Below are 24,555 nucleotides of genomic sequence, written 5' to 3'. Positions count from 1 at the left end.
GTGAGTGGCGCCTTGATTGCTGGGGTGTTGAACCTCTTGCCCTTCAAAAGGTTTTCCTTTGTCGACCACTGCAGAGATGGAACCAGAGGATGAAAGAACCCCACTAGATCTTCCCACAGACCGCTTGCTTGCGACCATTGTTTCTTTAGCCACTCTTGCATTGGATGCATGTGCAACCGGGCGTGCAACACAAGGTAAATGCAGGAAGCCATAATTCCCAGAAGGCGCCTGGCCTTTTGCACGGTTACCTGAATGGCTATGTATTGAGGGATTTGAAACAGCATGCTTTGTACCCTCTCGTTGGATGGGAAGACATTTGTTCGAATGAGTGCCCCCAGAAATTGTTTTACTTGACTGGGCATTAGGCTTGACTTTGTCCAATTGATGGAGAAGCCCAATTGAAACAGCAGACAGAATGACTGTTGAGTATTTTGCTATCACAACTGATGTATGTCTCCTGTTATTAGCCAGTCGTCTAGGTAAGGGTATACTGGAACAGACTGCCTCTGTAAGGACCTTCGTAAACACTTGTGATGCCGAGGCTATGCCGAATGGTAGCACTTTGAATTGGTAGTGCTGGTCTCCCACCTTGAATCTTAGACATTTTCTGTGCAGTGGGAATATTGAAATCTGAAAGTATGCATCTTTCAACTCCAATGTAATCCCCCTGTTTTAGTAGAGGTGATACCTCCTGCAGTGTTGTCATCCAGACATTTTCTGGCTTGACATAAGTGTTTGCTGGGAACAAGAAAGTATACTGAATAAATACCTTGGATTTATTTCAGAGGTGGCACTAGCTCTGTCGCTTTTGTAGTAGTGTTAAAACTTCTTGTGAAATCCAGTGATGTTCTGACTACATTCTTCTTGATTGAGGAGGATGGTGACAAGGCGTTTCTAGGAATTCTATTGAATAACCTCTGGCAACGGTTGTTAGCACCCAGTGATCGGATGTTATCCCCTCACATGTGTGGGTGAACAATGTTATGTGGCCCCCTACTGGGGAAGCATGGGAGGGTACCTGGACTGGAGCGTCATTTGCTGGCAGGGGCAACGGAGCCTCTAGAGGCTGCATCTGTGCCCCGACCTTTAACTCTCCTAAATCCTCTTTGCCGATTGGTTAGAAAAGAGGCTGATTGGTTATGGGGATGGTACCAAGCAGATGAGGCTCCAAAGAGAGACTATGAGTCCCTTTGGAATCCTTGGCTCTGAGAACAACCCTGTGTATTAAGGGTGCCCTGATGGATAAAGGTTTTATTAGAAATTTACCCTAATGTTTTTAGGGTCTCATGCTCCTTTCTTGGTGGTTTCCAACTAGTCTACCGACTTCCAGAAAAGGCCAGAATCTTCAATGAGCATGTTTATGAAGGTTGCCTAGGTCTCGGGATAGAATCCTGAATCCCGAAGCCATGATTGGCATTTGAACACGGTGCCCTCAGCTAGCACTGTTCTAGAAGAGTCACCTGAAACGAGTCTGTTAAAGAAAATATTCTGGGCTACCTCCGTCCCCTCTGTAGTGATTTGAGTAGGTGGGACCTAACTGGTTCAGAGACAGAACCCAGTTTCTGTATTTCATCCCACAGAGTATCGTTATAGCTCGCAAGCAAAGTGGTATTGTTTTTTATGCGAGTCAAATAAGCTCCAGAGGTGATCACTCATTTGCCCGGTGGCACACCCGCACTCTTCCTAGTGGTAGTGACTAGTGAATAGTGAATCAATCTTTACATGACCTTTAATGAAAAGAGGGTCTGAGGGTGATGGCTTAAAAAAAAATAATAATCTATCCTGGGGTTGACTGCATGAGTAAGTGATGGTATAGTTCGAGATGGGGCAATTCTCTTCCTTGCAGACTAAGAGAGGAATAGCATGACTGATGACTTTCCTCCCATTTAAAATAACTATGAAATCAGTGTCTCCCATGGTTTCCAGAGTTTGAATATTAAAATGATTAGCAGCCCTTTCTAACAAGTCGAATAAAAGCGGATCATCAATGGGGGGAACTTAACCGCCCTCAGGTGTAAGATCAGGTGGGTCTATAATGGTGACTTCAGGGTCATCCAGATCATAGCTATCTGGATCGTCATACCACACGTTTAGATCTTCCTCCCCCTGATCTTGATAAGAGTCATGAGAGTCAAGATGAGGTTGCTCAGTAATATCCACAATAGTATGTGAGGGAGAAGGCTGACGGCTTGGGGTTTTAGCTGAAGGCTGTCCCATTTCTAAGTCTAAGGTTGTTTGCCTAACTGGGTACTTTTCCATGAATGTTACAAAAGAAGAGACCTTATTCATAGTGTCTTCGAAACATTCTCTAGACCATGTTCCTGTCTTGGGTGTTTCAGGTAGAGGGAACACAATAGCTTCAGGGTCTTCCCTAGACCTTTTCTTTTGGAGAGGCTGAGATAAAGGAGTATATTCTGGCCCGTCTTGCGGGACAGTAGGTGTATGAGATCTGTTTGTGAGACTTTTTATGGTGTACTTTCTTGCTAGAATTAGTTTTATGTGATTTCAATCTGTGTTTCGGCATTTGACAAACATCTGTGGAGGGACTGTTGTGCACGACCACTAGTGCCTGTTAAGTGTTTTCGCCTTGCCCTAGATGCGGTTTGGAAGCTCAGGGGTCTTATGGCTGGTAGGCCATGAGGTGTCTTCCCCCTGGCATGTGGCCTTCTTTAGGTGCATCTGTCGAAGAACGACTCCGGGTTGTGTGTTTTTTTAAGTGTGTGTATGTGAGTGAGTGTCTTTGTCGCCAGTAGGGCAGATAGCAGCGCGCTGCGACTGCCTTTCGGGTTGGGGACTGACGCATGGGAGCCAGAAGGTTTTCTCGAAATGTCTTTGGCTTCTGAAACTGGGCCATCGCTGGCTTGGCCCACTATGGCCGATTCAAAGATGCCAGTAGGGGTTCCGGGCTCTGCCATCATGTCATGGGCCTCCCACCGTTTGGTGTGACGTTCATAAAGAGTTTTGGGCCTAAATAACTTGCACTGTACCCCTCTGGGTGGTCTTGGGGAAGGCAGTAGTTGCACACTAGATCAGCGTCTTTCTACAGGTACTTTCTGTTGCAAGATGGATAGAATTTAAAAGGAGTAGAACAAGGTGGTCCAGAAGGCCACTAAGAACGACCAGCGCTAATGCCAATAGTTATAAATATAAAAGGCAGCGTTCAACATTAATTTTTGAGGGTACCTAGACCAAGTGCCCTCGGTAAGAAACAAGGTCAATATAATCAGTGAACTGTGCCAATTTACAATAATACAATGGATACAGTTGTTGCCGGAAGGCTGTCTACTATAATTAGTCGTTGCAATTGCAATTTACATTAAGTCCTGGAATTGTACCCTAGAATTAATCGTACTATTGATTATTCGCCTTCGACAAGCATCAACGCCTTTGAAGAAGAGCTCTGCTCGAAACACGTGTCAGACTGTGGAATGGAATTAAAAATATAACTCAACTGATTGATGTATTATTGTAAATTGGCGCACTGATTATATTGACAGAATTTAAAAGGAGTTCTCTCCATTCTTAAATTTGAGTGGAAAGGCAGCTAGACAAAGGCAGTGTATATGGGAAGTGGAAGTATGCATTCGCTAATAAGGGTAATCAGCCCCCCACTCTCCCTGCTGCAAGGCTGAAGCCTGGTGTAGGCCGAAGCCGGTCGCCGAATCAGAGTACTCGTCAGATTCGGCAATCAGAAGGTCTTCAGGATGTTCATCGGAACGTGCATCGAATTTCGACTGTCAAAATAAGTTAAGGTTATAATTAATAACTCTGAAAAGTATCAGTGATACAGACTATGCGCAACACGTCCGACCACGATGGTGGAAAAAACAATCCAAGAGACCTAGATGCATGAGGGATCATGGGTACAGTAGACGTCACACGAGGGATAATATTACAAACACAACCAGTTGATGTCCCTTTTCGAACTTCGAAAACAACATGTGAAATACTCTGCATCTACCACTAGACGTCGGCCTATGCAAAGCACGTGTTCGAAGCAGATCCACAAGCCTCTCTAAAGTAAATGTAGCATTGACCGGGCATTCCAGACACTAGCTCTCTCCTGTGTGTGCAGGCTACCACAATGCCCCTTTGTGTATAAAGACCTGCAGATTGTTTATTTTCTTTAAATGCAGTCGACTTCGAGCAGGTTGTGTTAGCTCAGAGTGATTTCTATTATGCTCACACAGGTAAAATGGGTGAGTGAAAGGGACCCTAAACAGATACAAGTATCGGAAAACCTAATACTGGTTAAGTAACATCTCTTCTCGGGCTTGTGAGTCTATTTAGAGTCGCATGCTATACAGAGCCGTGTGAGAAGTGTTTGTGTATAGAAGTGGGCAGGTAGAAGGCATATCAGGAAATAGATGACCAATTACTGATTGGCCAACCAGTGAATCTGCTCTATTTTTTTTTTTATTTATGCAATAGTGGTGTGTGAAGTGTGCACTGAACTTCAAGTTGCTACCTTCAAAAAACTGTCTAGTGGTACATTGGCCAAGAGTGTAAATGTAGCACCCGTCATTCTGGTGGAGTGAGCCCATTGGGTTTCGATGTCTTTTGTGCCAGATTTTAATGCTCCTGACAATCCATCTAGCAATGCTGGATTTTTTTAAATTTTCTTTCTTTTATTAAAAGGTTTTCAGTACACATGGTACTTTTTACATTATATTACATGTCACTGAAAATCACTCCAGTAAAATAACATTAAGTAAATAAAAAATAAAATATGCTCAATCAAACCCCCTCGTAACAAATTCGTTAATCATTTTCAACACTAGTCAGAGTACATAAAATACCCTACCAGTAATTTTAGTCCATGTCATTTTGCCGGAGTCAAACTTGGTTAGTCCCCCCTCAGATTCTCCACATCTGCTTCTGCTACCATCATTACCGCATCAATGCTCTCAAAAATCACAGGAAAAAAGATCACATATTGAGGAGCCCGAGCCACAATTCCGCTATGATGCCCGCTGTTGAATTTACAAATGGACCCAGAAAATGAAGCCTTTTTCCCCATTAGCTTTTGACACTCCATTACTAGATGTTTTATGTTTGTAATTCATTCCCAAACTATCTACAGGCTCAACTCCAGTGTAATCCCCCACTTGGGCCCCAATAGTTCAAGGCTTGGGAGACAATTGAGCCTAAACTTTAGGTACCAATTTCCCAAATTTAGCTGAGGGGAACTTTTTCACATATAATCGAGGTTCCCTCGATGGTAGGAACACTGCTTCATATTCCCTTATACCTTTTAAATTGACGTACGTGATTCAGATCCGCAATGTTATCCCATCTTTTTTTTTTTTTTAACTCTTTTTATTGTTCAACGGTGGTCTCAACAGTTACAGCAACTTAACCCATCAAGAAACACAAGTCGACAAGCAAAGATAGCATTTACATTCAACATTATATGGACATTTCATCATCTGAGAGCAACTCACACAGATGGGTACGGAAGGGGCCCCATATGTATTTTGGTCGGCTTGCCCCTGGCAAAGTCAAAACAAATTGTTCCTCACATTCATTGATGTATGTAGGTTCGCGGAGGAAAGTGGTCACTTTTGGTGGCACAGGCATTTTCCAGGCTTGCAGGATACATTTCTTCGCCACAGCACATGCGACATTAAATAGCCTCCTGGTTTTCTCCGAGCACTTGCCAATGTCTCCGAATAAGTATTTTTGGGGGGTTATCTGTGGGGGTATCTGTGTAATTTTGGTCAATATTTCGGCCACCTCTCCCCAGAATCTCAGGAGAGCAGGACACTCAGTACATGTGAAAGGAGTCCGCATGTTGGGCCCCACACTTGGGGCACTCCCTCCCCCTTGCCCCCCTATGTTCCGCAATCAATTTTGCCATTTTAGCTGGCGTGTAGTGTAACCTATTTAGGAGTTTAAATTGTCTCAAACGTAGTCCTGCATTTAATGAAACCTTTTTTGTGAGTGAACAATATCTGCTCCATTTGTCCTCCGGGGTAGGTATTTGCAAGTCTGTCTCCCATTTGTCCTTGACCCGGTTCACCGAGGGGGTGTGGGCCTGTACTGCCCCATATAGTTTAGAAATGCCTAGCCCAGCCTTCATGGTGATGAGTTGTGTGCAGGGGTGTTGGAGGTTCATCGGGAACATTGGCCATCTTTTCTGAAATGCGGCCCTTACTCTGTATTATTGCAGAATTTTGAGTGGCCCACCCCCCCATCGCCCTAGTAAAGTCCTCTCTGGTTGCAAATTTACCATCTATAAACATATCGCCCACCTTCATTTCCATACGTGGATCCCAGCCTTCCTGGATACTCACATCCGACATGGGGGGGTTGCCCGGAAAATTCCACAAGGGGACCTCTGGGTTATATGGTGTTTCCAGCTTCAGTCGTTTAAATAATGCGCTCCAGGCCCTGACCGTGCAGCTGACCGGATCGTAATCACAGGTGTCTTTGTGACGTGAGTTAAATAGGACCAACTTAATGTCTGCTGGGAATATAGTTTGTGCTTCCATCCAGGTGTGTGGTGTTTCCCCAGGTTCCTCGTACCAATACTTTGCAAACTGTGCCTGAGCGACCAGGTAATAGAGCTCAAAGTCTGGAGCCGCTATACCCCCGGTGTCGTAGGGCTCGGTCATTTTCTCCCACCAAATTCTGGCCGCCTTCCCGTTCCATATAAAGGTTACTACCAGCGACCGTAGTTTCGAGAAAAAATCTCTACCCGGCCATATGGGTATATTTACAAAATAATATAATAGTTTGGGGAGGGCTATCATCTTGAGTAGGGCTATCCTGCTGTACAGGGATATAGGGAGGTGTCCCCAGATCTGTAACTCTATGCTTAATGTTTGCAGCGCCTTCTCATGGTTGTCCGCATAGAGGGTTTGCCTGGTCCTAGACACCAACACCCCGAGGTATCTAATATATTGGTCCGACCATTTAAGGCCGCAGGTGCTCTCGGGGCATTTAGTGTGGGGTGCGAGTGGGAATATTTCCGATTTGGTTATATTAATGACGTATCCTGAGTAGTCTGCAAACTCATGTATATCAGTTATAATGGGTGTTATGTTTTTTTCTGGTTTGCGGACGTAGAGTAACGTATCGTCCGCGTAAAGTGAGATTAGCTGGATAGAGCCTTTCATGTTAATTCCCTTGTCCCCGTGTCTCATCCGAACCGCAGCTGCCATAGGATCAATGGTTAGGGCAAACAAGATGGGTGAGAAGGGACATCCCTGCCGAGTTCCTCTACCCAATTGGAACATCTCAGAAATGGTTCTATTAGTGCAAACTCTGGCGCCCAGAGCAGTATAGAGCAGCCTTACCAATCTGATTAACGCGGGTCCCACCCCAAACGCTTCCAAAACCGTGAAAAGGTAGACCCATGATACAGAATCGAATGCCTTTTCGGCGTCTAGGGCTACAGCTGCTGCGCTTCTGCCCGGGTCAATCTGTGCCATTATGCTAAATAGTCTACGGAGCTTCAGCGCGGTGGATCTCAGGTGAATGAAACCATTCTGATCGGGATGGTCTAGTGTGGAGACCAGGGGCAACATTCGATTCGCCAGTACCTTAGCAAAAATCTTGGCATCAAGATTGATGAGCGAAAGGGGCCTGTATGATGACATGTCACTAGGTGGCCGTCGGGGTTTGGGAAACACAGTAATAATGGCTTCCCTCATCGTCGGGGGTAGTATGCCTCAATCTAGGGCTTCCTCCCAGGTCTCCAACATTATGGGAATCGGTTCCGTGCGGAACTCCTTATAGAATTCAGCCTGCAACACGTCAGAGCCCGGTGCTTTGCCCGACGCTAGCCCCATAATTGCCTCACTCATTTCTTCTGCAGTGACCGGTTGATGTAGTGCCATTTTACTCTCGAGTGGGAGTTGTGGGAGCCCCAGTGACGCCAAATATGTTTTAATCTCAGTAGTCGTTTTCCTATCTTTGAGTACAGCGTCTGATAAAATTTGGCAAATTCCCCATTTATACCCTCTTCGCTCGTCTGTACCTCGCCAGCAGCGTTTTCTATGCTAGCGATTAGGTGCGGCTGCCGCTCATGTTTAATCAGGTTAGCCAATGTTCTGCGCGCCTTATTACTCTCACCATATCTACGTGCCCTGGCAGGGGCCGCTATATATTGTATTTCTCTAGTGGCCAGATCATTAAAGGTGTGAATATGTTTAGTAATCTCGGCTAGAACGGCCTTATCGTGTGTACGCCTATACGTCCCTTCAAAGCTGTTCAAGGTATTTTCTACCCCTTCTAGCTCCCTCCTCACTCCCTTCAGCAGGCCAGTGGATTTTGAGATAATTGCCCCCCCTAGCCCAGACCTTAAAAGGTTTCCCATACCGTAGAGACTCGTGCCACCGACCCAACGTTATTACTGAAAAACTCAGTTATTTCATCCCATAGGGCCTCCACTACACCCGGGTCACCAAGTATCCCACCCGGCATTCACCATCTTCTGGCAGGTCTAGGAGCATCTCTCAGCCTGAGCTCCAGTGTAACAGGGGAATGGTCGGACAGTGTGCGGGGCAGGATTTCACAGCTGTGCAGCGTCTAAGAGAGATTCTATGATATAAAGAAATAGTCTATTCGTGATTCACTGTCGTGAACGGATGAGTAGTGGGTATAATGTCTCCATGCATCTATTAATGCCATTTGTGGAAGGAGTTGCCCCAGTGTCAGTGCCATTTTGGTTGGTGTCCTCGTTTTTGTACTGGATCTATCCATCACTGGGTTCAGGGCCATGTTGAAGTCCCCCCCCCCCCATATTATGGAGGAAGCATCTAGTTTGTTGAGGGTCTTATATATGTTTAAATAAAAATCTGATTCATCGATGTTGGGGCCATAAGTATTAACCAAAGTAATTTGCTTTCCTGCTATTTTCCCCCCACACAAGAACAAATCTACCCATCGCATCCACCTTGTGCCCCTCCGCCCGGAACCCCAGCGAGGGATGGATGAGAGTGATGACCCCCCCGGGACTGGGACGAATAGCTTGTGTAATACCGTGTCTTTCCCCATTTGGGTATTATATTCATATTTACTGCGTCCATAGCGTGAGTCTCCTGTAACATCACGATCTGAGGGCAATGTCTAGAAACATAGTTATTGACCTTCCTGGCCTTCATCGGGTTATTTAAACCACTTACATTCCAGGACAGCAGCGGTATTCGCAGCCCCCCTCTGGAAACAGTCCCATGTGTAATGACACTTGCTATACCATCAACCGATTCCAGTATTCACATGACGGGAGCAGCAACCGCAACTGCAAGACCACTTAACCTTCAAACCAAGCTCAATAACAAAGAAACTTACCCCCATCCCCCTTTCACCCGCAGCTCAACGCAGCTAACTGTTGCCTCGCAACCTGACCCCCCCACCCGCATCATCTCCCCCAACTCGACGATGCAGCCCATTAACACTCATAACTCGCCTGGTGGGCTTTCCTATTGAGTTAGTGGACATTTCCAAAGGGGCAGCCAATGTCGCCACTTGGCCGCCCACGCCGGAGGCCCCAGGCTCCGTAAGTCCAGAGATCGGTCCAGTCTAGTTGTATCGCCTTATATGAAGGAAAGTGAACAAAATACAATTGCGGGGATGATGTAGTATCATCCATTTGCCAGATCTCTTCAGTCTTCACCAGGATTGAGTCTCGCATTTTGATCCACATTTCGGTCTCTAGGAGGCAACGGGATGGAGGCCTCCACGTATGCCATAGCTTCAGCAGGGTTCTCAAAGAAATGGGCCCTCCCTCTGTGCTGGATTCTCATTTTATTCGGGGAACATTAAAGCGTAGGGGACACCACGGAGCCGTAGCTGTCTTTTAACCATCTCATAGAACCTGCGCTGTGACTGTATGTTCGCAGAGAAATCAGGATAGATGTGGATTCTATTTTCCTCGTATTGTAGTGTACCTTTTTCTCTGGACAGCCGGAGTATTGTATCCCTGTCCCTGTAGTTGAGGAGCCGTGCTATGATGGTGCGGGGTGGAGCGCCCGGCTCCGGAGGCGGTGCAAGGGCAAGGTGAGCTCTTTCAACAAGGAAGTGGTCCGAGAGGGATCCAGTCCCCAGCACAGACTTTAGCAGTTCCTCCACTTGCCTTTCCATGGAGCATTTGCCGAACGTCTCTGAAACCCTGACTATCTGAACGTTGTTTCTGCGGGACCTAGATTTGAGATCCTCGCACTTATTCTAGGTTTTCCGCAGTTCAGTTTGAAGTAGAGCTATCTCACGGCCATGTTGTGTGAGTACATCTTCGTTGGAGCTTATTCTGTTCTCTGCCTCCGTGATGCACGTGCTTTCCTTTTCCACTCTCGCCTTCAGGGAACCAATTGTAGCCACTATGTCTTCCAACTTGACGTTAACAGCCAGGAACCCATTCTGCACGATTGTTGCCAGGTGATCCAAGGGGTCCGTGTCTCGCTTCCGGATGTTTGTGCCGTCCCCCCCGTTGTCGCCTGCGGTTGGGAGCTGGCAAAGGAATCCATTGGGCCGTTTTTTCCCCCCCCTGCAACCTTCTTCTCATTGCGGCCCAGCAGTAGTTACCACCACTGGTGTGGGGTGGATTGTGTTCTCCCACGTATACGTGATGGGTGCCCCGGAGACCAGATTCTGATGTCAGCAGTTGTATGGGAGGGTGGTGTAGCAGCCTTAGCCCTGTCTGCCAGCAAGGAGCTTGTCGCACCACAAATGAGGGATTGAGGCTTGGCGCGACCCAGGTGTATACTCCTTACCTCGGGTTATTATTGAGCTCTCGTGACTCTCTCCCGTGGGGATCACTCACCGCGCCAGCGGCACTCGAGCCGGGCCTGCACTTCGATGGGGAAGCGCGTCGCTGCAGAGCCTTCGACCGGGTCCAACCTTCCTGGTCCGACACGGCGAGGTCCGCGATCGTGTCTTATCCCAGGTGGGGGGCAGCGATGTAGTGCGTTGCAGTCCCTCAGCCGCGTACGGGTGTTGACGCGTCGCCCCTCCCCCACTCGGCCGGCCCGCGGCTGAAAGCACCGGGCTCACGTAGATGCTGTGTGGAGACCTCGGGCGGCCGCGTTGCAGCCCAGCAATTGCCGCAGCCTCACACCCGGATATCTCCATTGTTTTGGGGTCGCCGTGGCCAGCGTTTTCAGGATTCCTTCCTTGGATCTTCCGCCGCAGTATTTTATGGTCAACCGTCAACCAACTTAGAGCTGGAAGGATGAATTTGTTGCAAGGATTTTGAACGAGCCGGAGCTCTCCACCTAGGCGGCCATCTTGAACGTGCGCAACAGCGCCTCCCATGTTATCCCATCGTTTTAATATTGACCTTAGTATGGAATCCGAAACAGGACCCCTAAGTTAGAACTCATCCATGAACTTCACACACTTTTTTTTCTTAATTTAGACAGGAAGGGATTAGATCCTTAGTCCATCAAGACATTTAAATAGTAATCTACCTGGGTATGTTCTGCTTTTTTTTACTTGAAGTATAGTGTAATACACTGCTTCATCAACTGCGCCCACCAGCTCAAGTCTAATCAGGCTGACTGGGACCGAGGTTGGCAGCCCAAGAGCCCGCTTCAGGATCCTAGCTTCTATAGTGTCATAGAATTTTCTATACCTACCGGTGCATAGCTCGCAACCACACAGGGCCACCGCAGAAATCGTTGCCCGACAGAACTCTATGAAAGGAAGTAGCGAGAATTCACAGAGTACTCCTGACTCTCTTGACCATGGATAGACCTGCTCCGACCCTTCCATTCATCCATCTTACTTTCCTGAATTCTCCTTTTGCTCTTAAAGCAGACTGAGAATCCTAAGTATTGGAGGCAATCCACCTTTGTAATCAGTACGTACTTAATTCTCATTGTATAGCTGGTTTGCTTCTTCCTTCTGCTGCATGTCATTACCATGGATATGGCTGGATGCACCTTAAGGTGGTGGTTCTGCAAATATTTTCCAATCCCAGTATAACAGTGCTGCAGCCCAGACGGAGTATAGACCACCAAGACCAAATCATCAGCGTAGGCTATACAGCCCACCCGCAAATCCCCCCATTTTGGAGCATAGCCACCCCAAGACAATGCTTCCTTCCATAGGTCAGCCAAATACATGTTAAAGAGGGTTGATGCCACTATGCAGCCTTGTCAAACCCCTTTTGTGACCTAGTTATAATCCAGTAGTCTGCCGTGGAAGATGCGTGAAAACTACTTGCAACACATTTGTGAACACCTGAGGTCCAGATTAATTTTTATTTGATTTATTTTCATACAGTTGTATAGCGCGTGCAAGCCCTTAGGCATTAGGGAGCTATAGAAACCAGTTACATAAGGCCCGTAGGCAGCCATATAAGCATACATTTTGTTATGTTCAGTAGTTACATATCAGGCAGGTGGTTCAATTAACAGTTTGAGTTGAATAAATTAGACAGACAGAGTTATAAGGGCTCTGCAGAAGTTCCAGTATGATTCCTCTGCTCTTAGTGCATGTGGGAGCGCATTCCATTGCTTGGCGGCAATGACTGGGAAGCTGGGTGTAGGGGGTTCTGGTAGGTCTGGTTGAGTGAGTCTTGGTGATACTTTGAATGAAGTAGGGCGGGGCAGATTTGGAGATGCACCTGTGGGTGATTGTGAGGTCTTGAAGGAGATCCTATCTTTGTTGGGAAGCCAATGAGCTGCTCTGCAAGCAGCTGAGATGTGTTCTCGCTTAGCTATGTTGAGAGAGGTGCAAAGGACAAAGCATTATTTTGGATAGTGTGGAGTTTAAGTTTTGGGCCGAAGTATAGCAATAATCCAACCTGGCGCCCACCACAGCACAGGCAATCGTTTGGCAACTATCACTAGAGAGGAAGGGTCTGGCTGCATTTATAAACTTAGTTGAGTGGGCTGATGAGGATGAGATGGCATTCACTTGCCTGGTGAGGGAGAGGGTTGCATCAAGATAGATTCCAAGAGTTTTAACAGCTGAGAGACCAGGATCAGAGATCCTTTTATGTTAAAGGCTGCATACTTGAGGTCCAATTTTTTTTAGAACAGCTGGAGAGGGGGGGGGGGCAATGCTGAGAAGTTCAGGCTGTGGGTTGCCATCCAGGCTAGGATTGTAGTGTAGGTAGCACTCAGCGCAGCATTGTTGTTAATTTAGGAGCCGAAGAGGGGGAGGAGGATTTGTGTGTTGTCAGCATAGTTTGTGTAGGCTATGCTGAGGAAATCTAGAAGGTGGAAGAAGGGCTTTGTGAATAGGTTAAAAAGGGTAGGTGAGCCACAGGAACCTTGGGGTACACCACAATTGATGGGGGCCGCCACCACAGAGGCATTCTCAGAGAACCCTCATTACTCTACCTTCACGGAAGGAAGTGATCCAGGATGCTGAGGCGGTTATGTGGGGGCAGGGCAAACTATGGACGACTAAGTCAAAGGCTGCAGACAGGTCTAGGAGGAGTAGTAGGGCAGGTTTCCCTTGGTATCGAATCTCGTCTATTTGGTTTTTCAGGTCGAGGAGAACTGACTTGGTGCCATGTCCTGGGCAAAAGCCAGATTGGCGGGTCCCTAGGATAAGGTTTGATTCTAGATGGTGTTGTATTTGCAAATAGCCTGCTCTTTAAAGCATTTATAGTAGGAAGGGCACTGTGGTAATGGGCCGGTAGTTATTAGGCGACGCTGGGTCAAGAGTAGTTTTTTTTTTATTATAGGAGTGGCCTTCCTTAAGGCTGGAGGGAACAACAGTTGAGAAGGATGAGTTAATGATAGCCACGATAAATGGCGCCAGTGCTCCAGTATAGTCTTTGACCAGGGGTGCCGGGTAGATGTCCCCTTTAAATCTTGATGGTTTTAGGCTTTTTAGAATGTGTAGGGTTTCATGGGTGGAGATGCTGTGGAAGGTGAACAAGGGAATCTCAGAGGGATTGGCGAGAGTCATGTGCATGGCCTTGCTGGAGTGGGTGAGGTTATCTTACTTATACAATATTTCTTTTTTAGCAGTTCAATTTTTAGCAGCATAGCATTTTGTATGACATCACACCAGGCCTGGTCTTTAGTCCAGGAGGCGGCTGGGGCGACTGGGGCTTCAAATTCCCCAAGGATGGCAAATAATTCTTTGGTGTCCGAGTTTGCTTTAGCTATTCTAGCATTTTAGGTAGTAGCTTTGGCATGGAGGATCACTTGATCACTTTTGTGTATTCTAAGGAGAGGTTTGAAAACGTTAGTTTAGCAGTGTCTAAGGGGTTCTTTTTCCAGTGGATTTCCGTGAGTCTTTTTTGTTAGCTCCGAGAGCCTTTAGGTCCTGGGTGAACCAGGAGTTGAGGTGAACAACCGGTTTGGCTTTTTATTAGTGCTAGTGGGGCAATGGTGTCAATTGCATTGGCCAATGTTTTAGGGTAGAGCTCCACTAGATCCTTGGTGTCAGGAGTGTCCAAGAGCACTGGTTTAAGGATCTCTAAGAAGGGGGAATAGGCTGTCTTTAGTTAATTTTCTGGAGCTATGGGCCAGAATGGGTGGTAACATATTGGTGGGTGGTTTGTCAGGTGGGCTGATGGGGATAGAGAAGGAGAGGACATGGTGGTCTGACTACGGGCAAGGGACATTGCCATTGATGGGGATGTGGCAGTTGAGATTCGCAAACCAGTGAAGGAGCAGCCTTTGTCATGCGTGGGGTTATGGATGCACTGGCAGAAACCTAAAGCTGCCAGAGAGTTGGCTAGGGAAGTGCCAGGTAGGTCAGTGAGGTTGTTAAGACCTAGGTTGAGATTGCCTAGGAGGAATGCTTGTGATGAAGGCTTGATATTGTGAGCAATAGTATGAAGTAGGTCTTCTTTAAATGATAGCGTGGGACCAGGTGGGCGGTTGACCGGATGGGCAGAGATTGTGTTTGTGGGGGAGGTCGACAGTTTCAAGGATAGTATGTCACAGTTGTCCTTTAATGAGTTGTTGATTTTGTGCCAAAAGGAAGAACCTTGAACAGATTTCTGTTTTTGGCCTACCTACCATAATGATCACATGTGTCTGCCCTTTTTAGGGGACAAGAAAACAATACGCCTTTGTTTCTTAGCTGGGCTCAAGTCTCTGCCTTAAATTCTGTTACCTCAACCACGCATCTTGTTTTCAAAACAGTTGGACTGGCTGCTTTGCATCCTGCTGAATGACTGCATCAGGAGCTATTTGGTCCTCAACAATAACATTTGTTTGTGCCTTGGAAAGAACAGGTTACTTACCTGTAACTCTTGTTCTCCAGCATGGGTCTTGAATGGATTCACATGCTCATGAATACGATTTAAGAGCAGAATACACAACCACGGGAGGTGGCAAGGGTCACAAAAGTAACAGACTCACCTCAAACTTACAGGTTGCGCATCCCTGCTTGGCCGACCCGGGCCACCTCCCTGGAATCCCTGTCAACAAAGTAGAAACTTGTGAAGGTGTGGTTAGAACATCACTTAGCAGCCCTGCAGATGTCAAGCTGGGGAACACCAGAGAGAAACACTGTTGTTGCTGCGATGGCTCTGGTGAAGTGGGCTCTTGGCCGGCATGGAAGCTGTCTGTTGGCCAGGCGATGACAATGCACGATACAGCCAGAGCGCCACTTGGAGATGGAAGCCTTCAACAGGGCCTTCCCATGTCCCACAGGTCCAAAGTTGACAAAAAGCTGAGAAGTCTTTCAAAGGTTCAAATGTAGAACTTCAGGGCATGCACAACGCCCAGTGAATGAAAAGGGATTTCATCAGGCAAAGAAGGGGTTGCAAAGAGAACTGGTGGAACCAAAGGCTTGTTTGGATGAAAACAGTACCTTTGGCATAAATGAGAGATGAGTTCGTATAACCACTTTAGCTGAGTGGAATGACAAATATAGAGGGTTTACAGGAGGGAGCCTGTATTTCCACAACCCGCCTAGCCGACGTGATCACCACCAGGAAGGTGGTCTTCCGTGACAGAAACTTCAAAGGGACTCGATGCATCAGTACAAACGAAGGACCCATCAGTCTGGACAGTAAGACGTTTAGCTCCCACACTGGGGCAGGAGCCTTCACCAGAGGAAATGTTCTGAAGAAGCCCTTTAGGAACTCATTGACGAGCCTGTGCGACCACATGGAGAACTTGCACGGAGCCCAGGTGTACCGGGACATGGCAGCTAGGTGGAACAGGATAGATGCGTGGGCAAAGTCTTGGCTAGTGAGAGCAGGTACTTAAGAAGCTGCAGCGCTGTCCTGCGCAGTGGAGAAAACTTCCAGAGGCGACACCCCCCTTGTGTTTGTAGCAAGGAAGCGTAGAGAGGACCCTGGCTTTAGTTAGAATCTTCTTCCATTCCAAAGGCAGCGAGAAGTGCCAATATTCTGGGGCTGCAGGAGCCAGGCCGTGAGGCTCAGACACTGGGTCGTGGTGCAGGATTGACCCTCCTCCAGCACGAAGGTACGGCAGTGGAGGCAGTTTGATGGCTGTTGCCACCGACAGCTGGAGAAGGTCCAAGTACCAGATCTGCCTGTGCCACCCTGGTCAAATGAGGATTATCTTGCAGTTGCAACGTCCGAGTGTGTTGATCACACGTAGCAACATGGAATCGGTGGAAAGCGTACAGGAAGAGGCTCTCCTAAGGAAACGAGACGGAATCCACTAGACTACATGGCTGAGGGTACCTGCTGGCAAACCTCAGATACTTGGCGTTGGTGGCTGTCACAAAAAGGTAGATTTGAGGGCAACTCCACTCATTGAAGAGACTAGACACTTGCACCTGCTAAAGCTCCCATTAATTGCAGGACCGCAGTTCCTTGCTGAGAGAGTCCGTGATGGTGTTCTTGACACCTGCCAGGTGAAATGGGATAAGGAACATGCATTGAGCATTGGCCCAGCACCACAGATTCTGTGCTTCCAGGGAGATCGCGGGGGAGCGTGTCCCGCCCCCTTTTTTGTATGTGAAACATGGCGGTGGTATTGTCCGTGAAGACTTACACGACCTTCCCATGGAGTGGAGGCTGAAAAGAATTGAAGGCCCAGAAGACTGCCCGCAGTTCCAGGACATTGTTGTGCAGCTCCTTCTCCAGGAGCCAGAGTCCTCTAGTGTGAGAATGGTCCTGTGTGGGCCTCTCTCACATATCTTGACTGCCGCCTGATATGCCGGAATCAGGACGGGATCGCGCTGCGAGAGATGCGGGCAAACTGACTGCCATTGCAGGGCCTGGCGGAATGCCTGATTGAGGGCGATCTTGTCGGACCTTGTGCTAGTAAACTCTTGAAGGGATCTCATCTGCAGTCTACAAAAAGCAACCAGATGGATGCAGGACATAATTTCCAGCAGGGACTTGTACTAGAGGGTTGCAACAGAAGCTGGCGATAGCCGTTGGAACTTCCCCAGGATGGCCTCACCCTCTCCTAGACGAGTGTGTATTGAGGTGTGCCTGCAGAAATAGTGTGTTCTGAGATGGCAGTACGCAAGACTACTGATAATATATCAAGAACCCCAGAGATGTCAGGGATTGGGTGGTCTCAGCCGTGTGCTGGATTGCCAGCGCGTGAGAGCGAGATCGAATGAGCCAATCGTCCAGGTAAGGATAGACGTGGATTCTTTTGCAGCGCAGATGCGCTGCCACCAGGGCCAACCATTTGGTGAACACTCTTGTGGCGATTTCAGGCCAAAGGGAAGGGCCTTGAATTGGTAATGGCGTCCCTGAACGACAAAACGCAGGCACTTCCAGTGTTTTTGATTAATTAGCACGTGAAAGTAAGCATCCTCCAAGTCGAGGGTTGCCAGGAAATCACCTTCCTCCAGTTGGCCAAGCACATGCTACAAAGTAACCATCCTGAACTTTTGGGATTTGAGGAACTTGTTGAGGTATCGCAAGTCTAGAATGAATCTCCAACCACCTAACTTCTTCCTTACCAGAAAGTATCAGGAGTACACTCCAGAGCCCCGGAGGCGCTGAGGGACAGGTTCTATTGCCCCTTTGCGTAGCATGGCTTGAACCTCCTTTAGCTGTTGTGCTCCATGCAGCTCTTGTCGTGGAAAATGAGGAATGTGAGGGCATTTGTCCTGGAATTCCAGAGCTTGCTCCTATTCAAGGACATTGAGCACCCATTTGTCTGTGGAGAGCTTTCGCCACTGGTTAACAAATTGCGATAACTGGCATGCCACTGGGGTGTGGAAGTGGGGGCGTGGGTCCTGGGCAGGTTTAGGACCTGCTTTGGCATCATCTGCACCCTGGATGGAGGGCGACGACAATGTTAGGGGCCACTGCCGTAGGACTGCAAGCATACCCTATAAGCCTCCTGGGTGGTGGAGCGTGAGGGCTGACGATGGGGGGGACGGGGAGGGTGTAGCCTTTGAATGACCTTGAGACTCTCCCTTTAGAGGAGCAAAAGGACATCCTCCTTTGCGAAAGGGTGCCCAGAGAGCGCGCGGTCTCTTTGTCGGTCTTAATGGCCTGTAGAGTTTTGTCGACCGCCTTTCCAAACAGGTTATTGCCATTGAATAGCATGTCAATTACCTTGGTCTGCACAACTGTGAGGAAGTTGGTTGCCTTGAGCCAACCCTGGTGGCGGAGAGGCACATTACTGCCCATCTGGCGATAGCCGGAGTCCACGATTTCGAGGGTGACGTGCTCACATGGTCGGAAGTTACCTCCCCTTCCTGGCACAAGACTAGAGCTTCGGATTTCTTATCAGGGAGGCAGTCGAGGATGAGCCCCAACTTATACCAAAACTCCCGGTCATACCTTGACAGGATAACAAGGGTGTTGGCAGACTTGATTATTGATGCTGCTGTAGTAATGATGTACTTTCCTGCTGCATCTAGCTTTTTCCCCTCCTGGTCAGGAGGAACCATAGACTAAGACGAGAGGGCGGGAGACTTCTTCCCAACGGTGTCCGAAAAACACTGAGTCTGGCAAGGGCTGGGTACTGAGACACATAGGGGCTGAGTCTGGAACCCAGTACTATTTCTCAAACTAGTCCTTTTTGGCAGTAGTAGTATTAGGGGCCTTCATGACAGCTAGGCCATCCTCCCACATGTCATCCAACAGGGGAACTGAGACGTTGGTCTTCTTGGAGGACTTCAGTCATTCAAAAAGGACACCTTCCTTTTTCTCCTATACTAGGTTGAACAGCTTGGCAGCTTTAGACATCAGAGTGGAATGAACTGATCGAATCCAGCGGAGAGGACCTGGAGGGTGTATCGACATCAGGGGATTCCCCATCCACGGGAACATAATAAAATGTGTCCGTTTGTGTTCCTCTGACACACAGGGCAGCGCCATCGGCAATGGCTGAGAGGTAACAGGGGCCTTAAGAGGCAGAGTCAGCAGAGACTGAGACGGCGCCTTGCTAGAACAGAGACGAGAGCAGTGGTCAGTTGCTGCTGGATTTCAGCCATCAGTGTGTGCAAGGTGGTCAAGATGTCCAGAGACATATCCATTGGTGCAGGAGTAGGCGCAGCATGTGCAGGGACCAGATGTGGGCCCCGTGGAGGGCTAAACTGCTGAGTAGGTCGGTGACCCCTGATGAGGCATTGGCAGAATGGGATCGGGTTCCCATTGATCCCCTTACGGATCAGAGTAAAAACCCTCTGGCAGGTCTTCTTCAGACCTGGTGTGTATTGCCGGGGAACTGCTGGCGGATCCCTGAGGTGCTAGCGTGAAGAGAGGTGCTGCCTTGGTGGTTCTAGGTAGAAACTCCTCATCTCTCACCAAACCAGAGCCATTAGGCAAAGAGGTGACCACGGGTGCTTTCGGTGCATGAAAAGGGCCAGTCGTTGATTGAGCAGTCGGAAACGCTGACAGTGGCCCAAGCAGCAAGGAAACCCTCAGCATGGTAACCTTTGCAGCTGTAAAGGTGACGATTGTGGATGATCCCTTTGGTGTTGCAGCCGCTGAAAGAGCAGTCTTCATAGACAGGGAATATTAGACCATTTCAGCCTAAAGACAGGGAAAATTCATGAGCATGTGAATCCACACAAGACCCCATGATGGAGAAAAGATGCTATCGAGCAGATGTTATCTAGCAAACCATCAAGCAGGCCCTACATGTCATGCCACTTTAAGCAGTTTTATCTTCTCAACACTGTATGCCACAGCATTAATCATCTTTTTGGCCATTGAGAAGATGGGCGTGTGTGTGTGAAATCACTGGAGTTGGGAGTGCTGCATCAGTTGCAGATAGTTCTCTCTGCATAGTCTGATTAATTGCCCCTTGGTGATGCCCGAGTTAAACTGGCATTCTTTTCTGCATTCACAGATTTAGCAGTAGCTGGTTTGTTGTTTATTTACCAGTCGTAAAATCAGAATTGATTGAGCATTTATCTTTGGCTTTTCAGAAATGTCCACAATAAAATCCCTCTCTTTAGCATCCTGCTGCGCGTCAGTATTAAAACGCCCAGCGCCCTGTTTAAGTGATGCCTCAAGCAGTCTGGTCTTCATTTGAGGAATCGACTAGTGGGGGATTTTGCACAGTTAGGACTCATCAGGTACTCTTGGGGTACCTCCAGGTCAAGGGTAAGCCTTAGTGAAGTACTGTGTGTGCCAGAGAAAATGCTGTCTGGCTGAGCTTTAAAAATAATATTGTACCTTACGTGACTTTGTGGGCAGGGTGTCTTGGCCCACATGTGATATTTTTTCCCCCTTTTTTCCCTTGTCCCAGAGAGGATATTTAAACCTTTGGGAAATCTGAAAGACTTGCCTGTGCCACTTGAAGGTGCTGTGCGACACATTGTAAAAGATGCCTATGAGTGTGTCAGACTCCATAACCAAAAGAAAAACACAAACCCCATAGAATTTAAAAGTTTAAAGTCCCAAAGTTTAGCAAAATTTTAGCAAAGGAGCTGGAGGTCTCTACCAAACAAGACTGATCCCAAAATGGGAGCAACAGTTGGAGGCGGCCCAAGATGCTGCAAGACAGCAGAGGCAGAGTGGCATCAAATCACTAACTTTCCCCCCCCCCCTCCCGAAGGCGCTTTGTTCAGGAGGATTTCACAGGAGCGCAGCACTGCATTAGCCGGGACGGACAGATAGTACAACCAGCAAGGAAGACTTGAGGGGGGGCGGTAAGGAGATTTAGGAAGAGTACAGTATGTGTTTCTGGCAACTTTGGATGAAACTAGGATTAAGGACAAAGAAGCCAGGGTCTAGCCAGTGTGGCAAAACCAGGTCGTCGGAAGCAGCCTCCAGCATTTCATTTAAGACTGGGTTAGGCACAGGTTCTCCCCAGTAGATTCACTCAAGGGCTGGCCAATCACCATAGGGCAGCACACAAATTCTTAGGGCCAGCCAACTGGGCTGGCCCTAAAAATCAGCAAACATATTGGCCCATCCTCCCAAACGATGTAAATTGGACTGTCTTTGGACGAAACCCATGCGGACTCCCTTTAAACTATTCTGAGGGTGCATGGATGGGCTCAGAGGAAGAGTTTATCAGCACAAAGGCCATTTTAAGCCCGTCTCATGGTCCAAAAAGCAAGGGATGAATACATGAGTACACTATTGCCCATCACATTGGTGCATTGGCAACTAAAGATGTAAAAATTACTGCACCCCTAGTGAAACCAATACTAAAATTACAGCAGTAACCAGCCTACGCCACAAAACACATGTAGGGTTACATAATCACTCAAGGACCAAAAACGGGGGTGCTTAGGAAGCACCCATGTCCTGGTAGTCAAATTGGCTACTAGGACAGTAGATCACAAAAAGGGCTGCAGTGACAGAAACTTAAGTAGATGTTCCTCTGGCCACTAAAGTAAAGGAAAACATTAGTAACACAAGCAGAAAGTTTAAGGGGGGATAAACAAAGTGGACCCAGATAATCCCAACAATGGGTTGGTGGCCCCAATACCCCTCTATGCATGCTCACCCTCATATCTTCTTCTGACTCCCTGCTTCCTACTCCCATTCTCATCTCCTTTCATCTGGCTGCTTAACCTGCTCTTTGTGCCCCTTACTACCTTCATACACCCTCCCCCCCTTCCCTGCTCACACTCTTCCACACCATATCCATGTATTCATCCCTGTTCCTCATGCTACTACTCACATCCTTCAGTTTCTTCACCCAGGGCTTCTGCGCCTTCTGGAATCCATCTTCGGCCTCCTTAGTCTCCTTGAAGCCACCCATCATCTGTTTGTGGAAGGCTTCCTTCTGCCAGGACCGCACCTTCTCACTGTCTGCACCCGCCAGGTGGTCCCTGAGCTCCTGGTGAATTTCACTCAGTTTATCGGCAGCTGTTAGGAATGCATGCCAGGCCTTTTCCAGGGTGCCATATTGGGGGCCTAGAGCAGAAAGAAAAGATTAAATGGGAGAGGTACAAATTAAATAAACATGCTGCCAATCATCACAGCAGTTCCACCACAGAAGAGATCACGCTGCCCTTACCCATCATGGAGAACAGCAGCTTAATACACACACATGCCAATAGCATGGTTCCCAACCATCATAGCATACCAGTTACCACCCAAGGATGACATCCTAGTTACTACAGAGCGAGGAAACCACGCTAGCATCCCAAATCTGTTGCCAGCCATCATAGAATATCCACCGCAACGCAAACTAGTTCATACCCACAGGTCATTCTTAGCTAGCACATCCTTTTACCACTTCCTTTCCCCATCCGCAGAGGTCCCTAAAGTTTCCACACTGATGTTTTCAAAGACTGGGAAATGTTTGAACCGAGGTTAATGTAATGCAAAAGGTGAACTTGAAATCAAGTAAGTTAAAACCTTTTCAACAAGTAAAACTTCAAGTCATCCATGAAAAATTATACTTGATAACATTTACAAGAACAAGATGACAAACTAAACAATGTTTAAACAACTAAATTGTGGTGACACAATTATCGCCAGGGCAGGGTTTTTAGTTTTCAAAACAAGTATGGGTCCAACCCTTAGGATAGCCAAGTATAGCGAATCAATGACTACTACGTGAACAACGTTCAGACGCGGAAACAGGGACAAGTAAGAAGGGATCTCAACAAGCACCATCAGACTACCGACAGAAGTTAATATTAGGGGATCAAGTGCTTTTTCAATGAAAAAACAACGATCCAAAAAAAAAAAAAGGGGGGGGGGGTCTTTGCCAAGGAAAAGGATTACAATAGCAAAAGACAAGAGTTGGACCCAGGGGAGGAAGATACTTAAGCTAGATCCAACAGAAACCGCAAACTGCCAAGAGAACCTCCAGAACAAACCAAGACCCAACAACAATAACAAAGGCACCCCACAACCAAAGACTTTCAGTGACAAATCTTTCAAAAGGAAAACTAAGGAGTACTCCACATTGGGATATCCATTACGAGTTCAGGTTTCTTCCTTTTGGGATAACAGTGGCACCAGATGCATATAAAAATGTACTAGCCATGGTGGTCACACATGTATGCTGGAACGAGGTAAGCATATATCGGGCCAATGGGAGATCACGTCAACCTCATGTTGTGTGATGGTACTAGGTAATAATTTCCCAGAATTAGCATGGAACATGAAACCCCTCTCTAATGACCTGTAGAGAGATCGGACAATCTTGGCATCACTGTGTTCTGCTATCTAATTTGGACGACAGCAAGTTTAGACAATCCCAACGTTGAATTTGTATATGGCTATGGCCCTGTGCCGATTATGAGACCTCTAAATTGTTAATGGCAGTCGAGGGATCTATTGGACAAATTGCCATTTCATTTGCAAATGATAGAATTTAAATGCTTTCACTTTCGATAATTAGCCGGATGGCTTGACAATTCATGATGAAATGCATTAACAGTGTTGCGTATGCAAGGAAGGTGTAAGGGAGAGAGTAGACATCCCAGTATTGTGCCTGTGGTTGTATGTGGTAGAACATTTCCTATTTGCAAAGATATATGCCAAAGAGATCATACAGACTGCATGGATCCAGGAAATACATTTTCTTCAGCGGCCCATTTTCTCTATGAGGCGCCATAGAAATCTCCACAAGTTCCTGTTGAATGCCTTCTCAATGTCCATCAGTAGAATAGGGAGAATTAAAATGATCAGTTTCTGTGACAACAAGACGTTTAAAGAGTGCATTAGTAGATTCAGTTGTGCCAATACCAGGAACAATGCTGAATCGCCTGGGACATGCTAATATTGCAATACCTTTATTCAATCTATTACTAGTTGATTTTGTCTATTCACGTGTTGTGGAGATATTGGCTGGTATGAACCAGTGTTTTTTTTTTCCCTTTAAGATAGCCATTTATGCTTCCTTCAATGTTTGAAGTATGGTTCAGTTAATCATGAGATGGACAAACAGAAAACACAATATTACTTTTATATAATGTGTTCGGTATGCCATTGGGACGTACAATTTACTTTTCACTGGTGCCAATGAAGGCCTGTATTATGGCTTATACTAGGCGGTATTTAGAGTTTGAGGTGACCCACCATCAACAATTCATGAGTAGCATTTAGATAATCTTGGCTAGTGGCTATATCCACTAGAGAAATATCAATATATAATCTACTTTAGTATGCTTTATAGACAACCAGAATACCTTCGATATACTTTAAAGTCCTCCCATTGTTAATTTCTACATCTTTAACATGGGTCCTCACTTGCTGTTCCCTTACGTTTAATGCTAAAATCTTCCCCATTTTATTGGCATTGACTATTAAGGAAGAAGTTTCCT

At 47.1% G+C, this 24,555-nt stretch overlaps 1 protein-coding gene across 16 annotated transcripts in view; it reads right to left on the bottom strand.

Annotated features, from left to right (window-relative positions):
* The window catches only part of PACSIN3 (protein kinase C and casein kinase substrate in neurons 3), a 564,411-nt gene that overhangs the window by 164,396 nt on the left and 375,460 nt on the right, over nt 1-24,555 (bottom strand). For all 16 annotated transcript variants that reach the window (XM_069623167.1, XM_069623169.1, XM_069623177.1 and 13 more), the window contains one exon: nt 21,954-22,189. In XM_069623167.1, the coding sequence (XP_069479268.1) occupies nt 21,954-22,189 (236 nt within the window). The remainder of the gene's footprint in view (nt 1-21,953; nt 22,190-24,555) is intronic.

This window comes from Ambystoma mexicanum, chromosome 11 (genome assembly GCF_040938575.1).
Source record: "Ambystoma mexicanum isolate Mex_15411 chromosome 11, UKY_AmexF1_1, whole genome shotgun sequence".
NCBI lineage: Eukaryota > Metazoa > Chordata > Amphibia > Caudata > Ambystomatidae > Ambystoma > Ambystoma mexicanum.
Note: the sequence above shows the minus strand (reverse complement) of the source record. Positions and strands in the feature narration are given on the sequence as shown.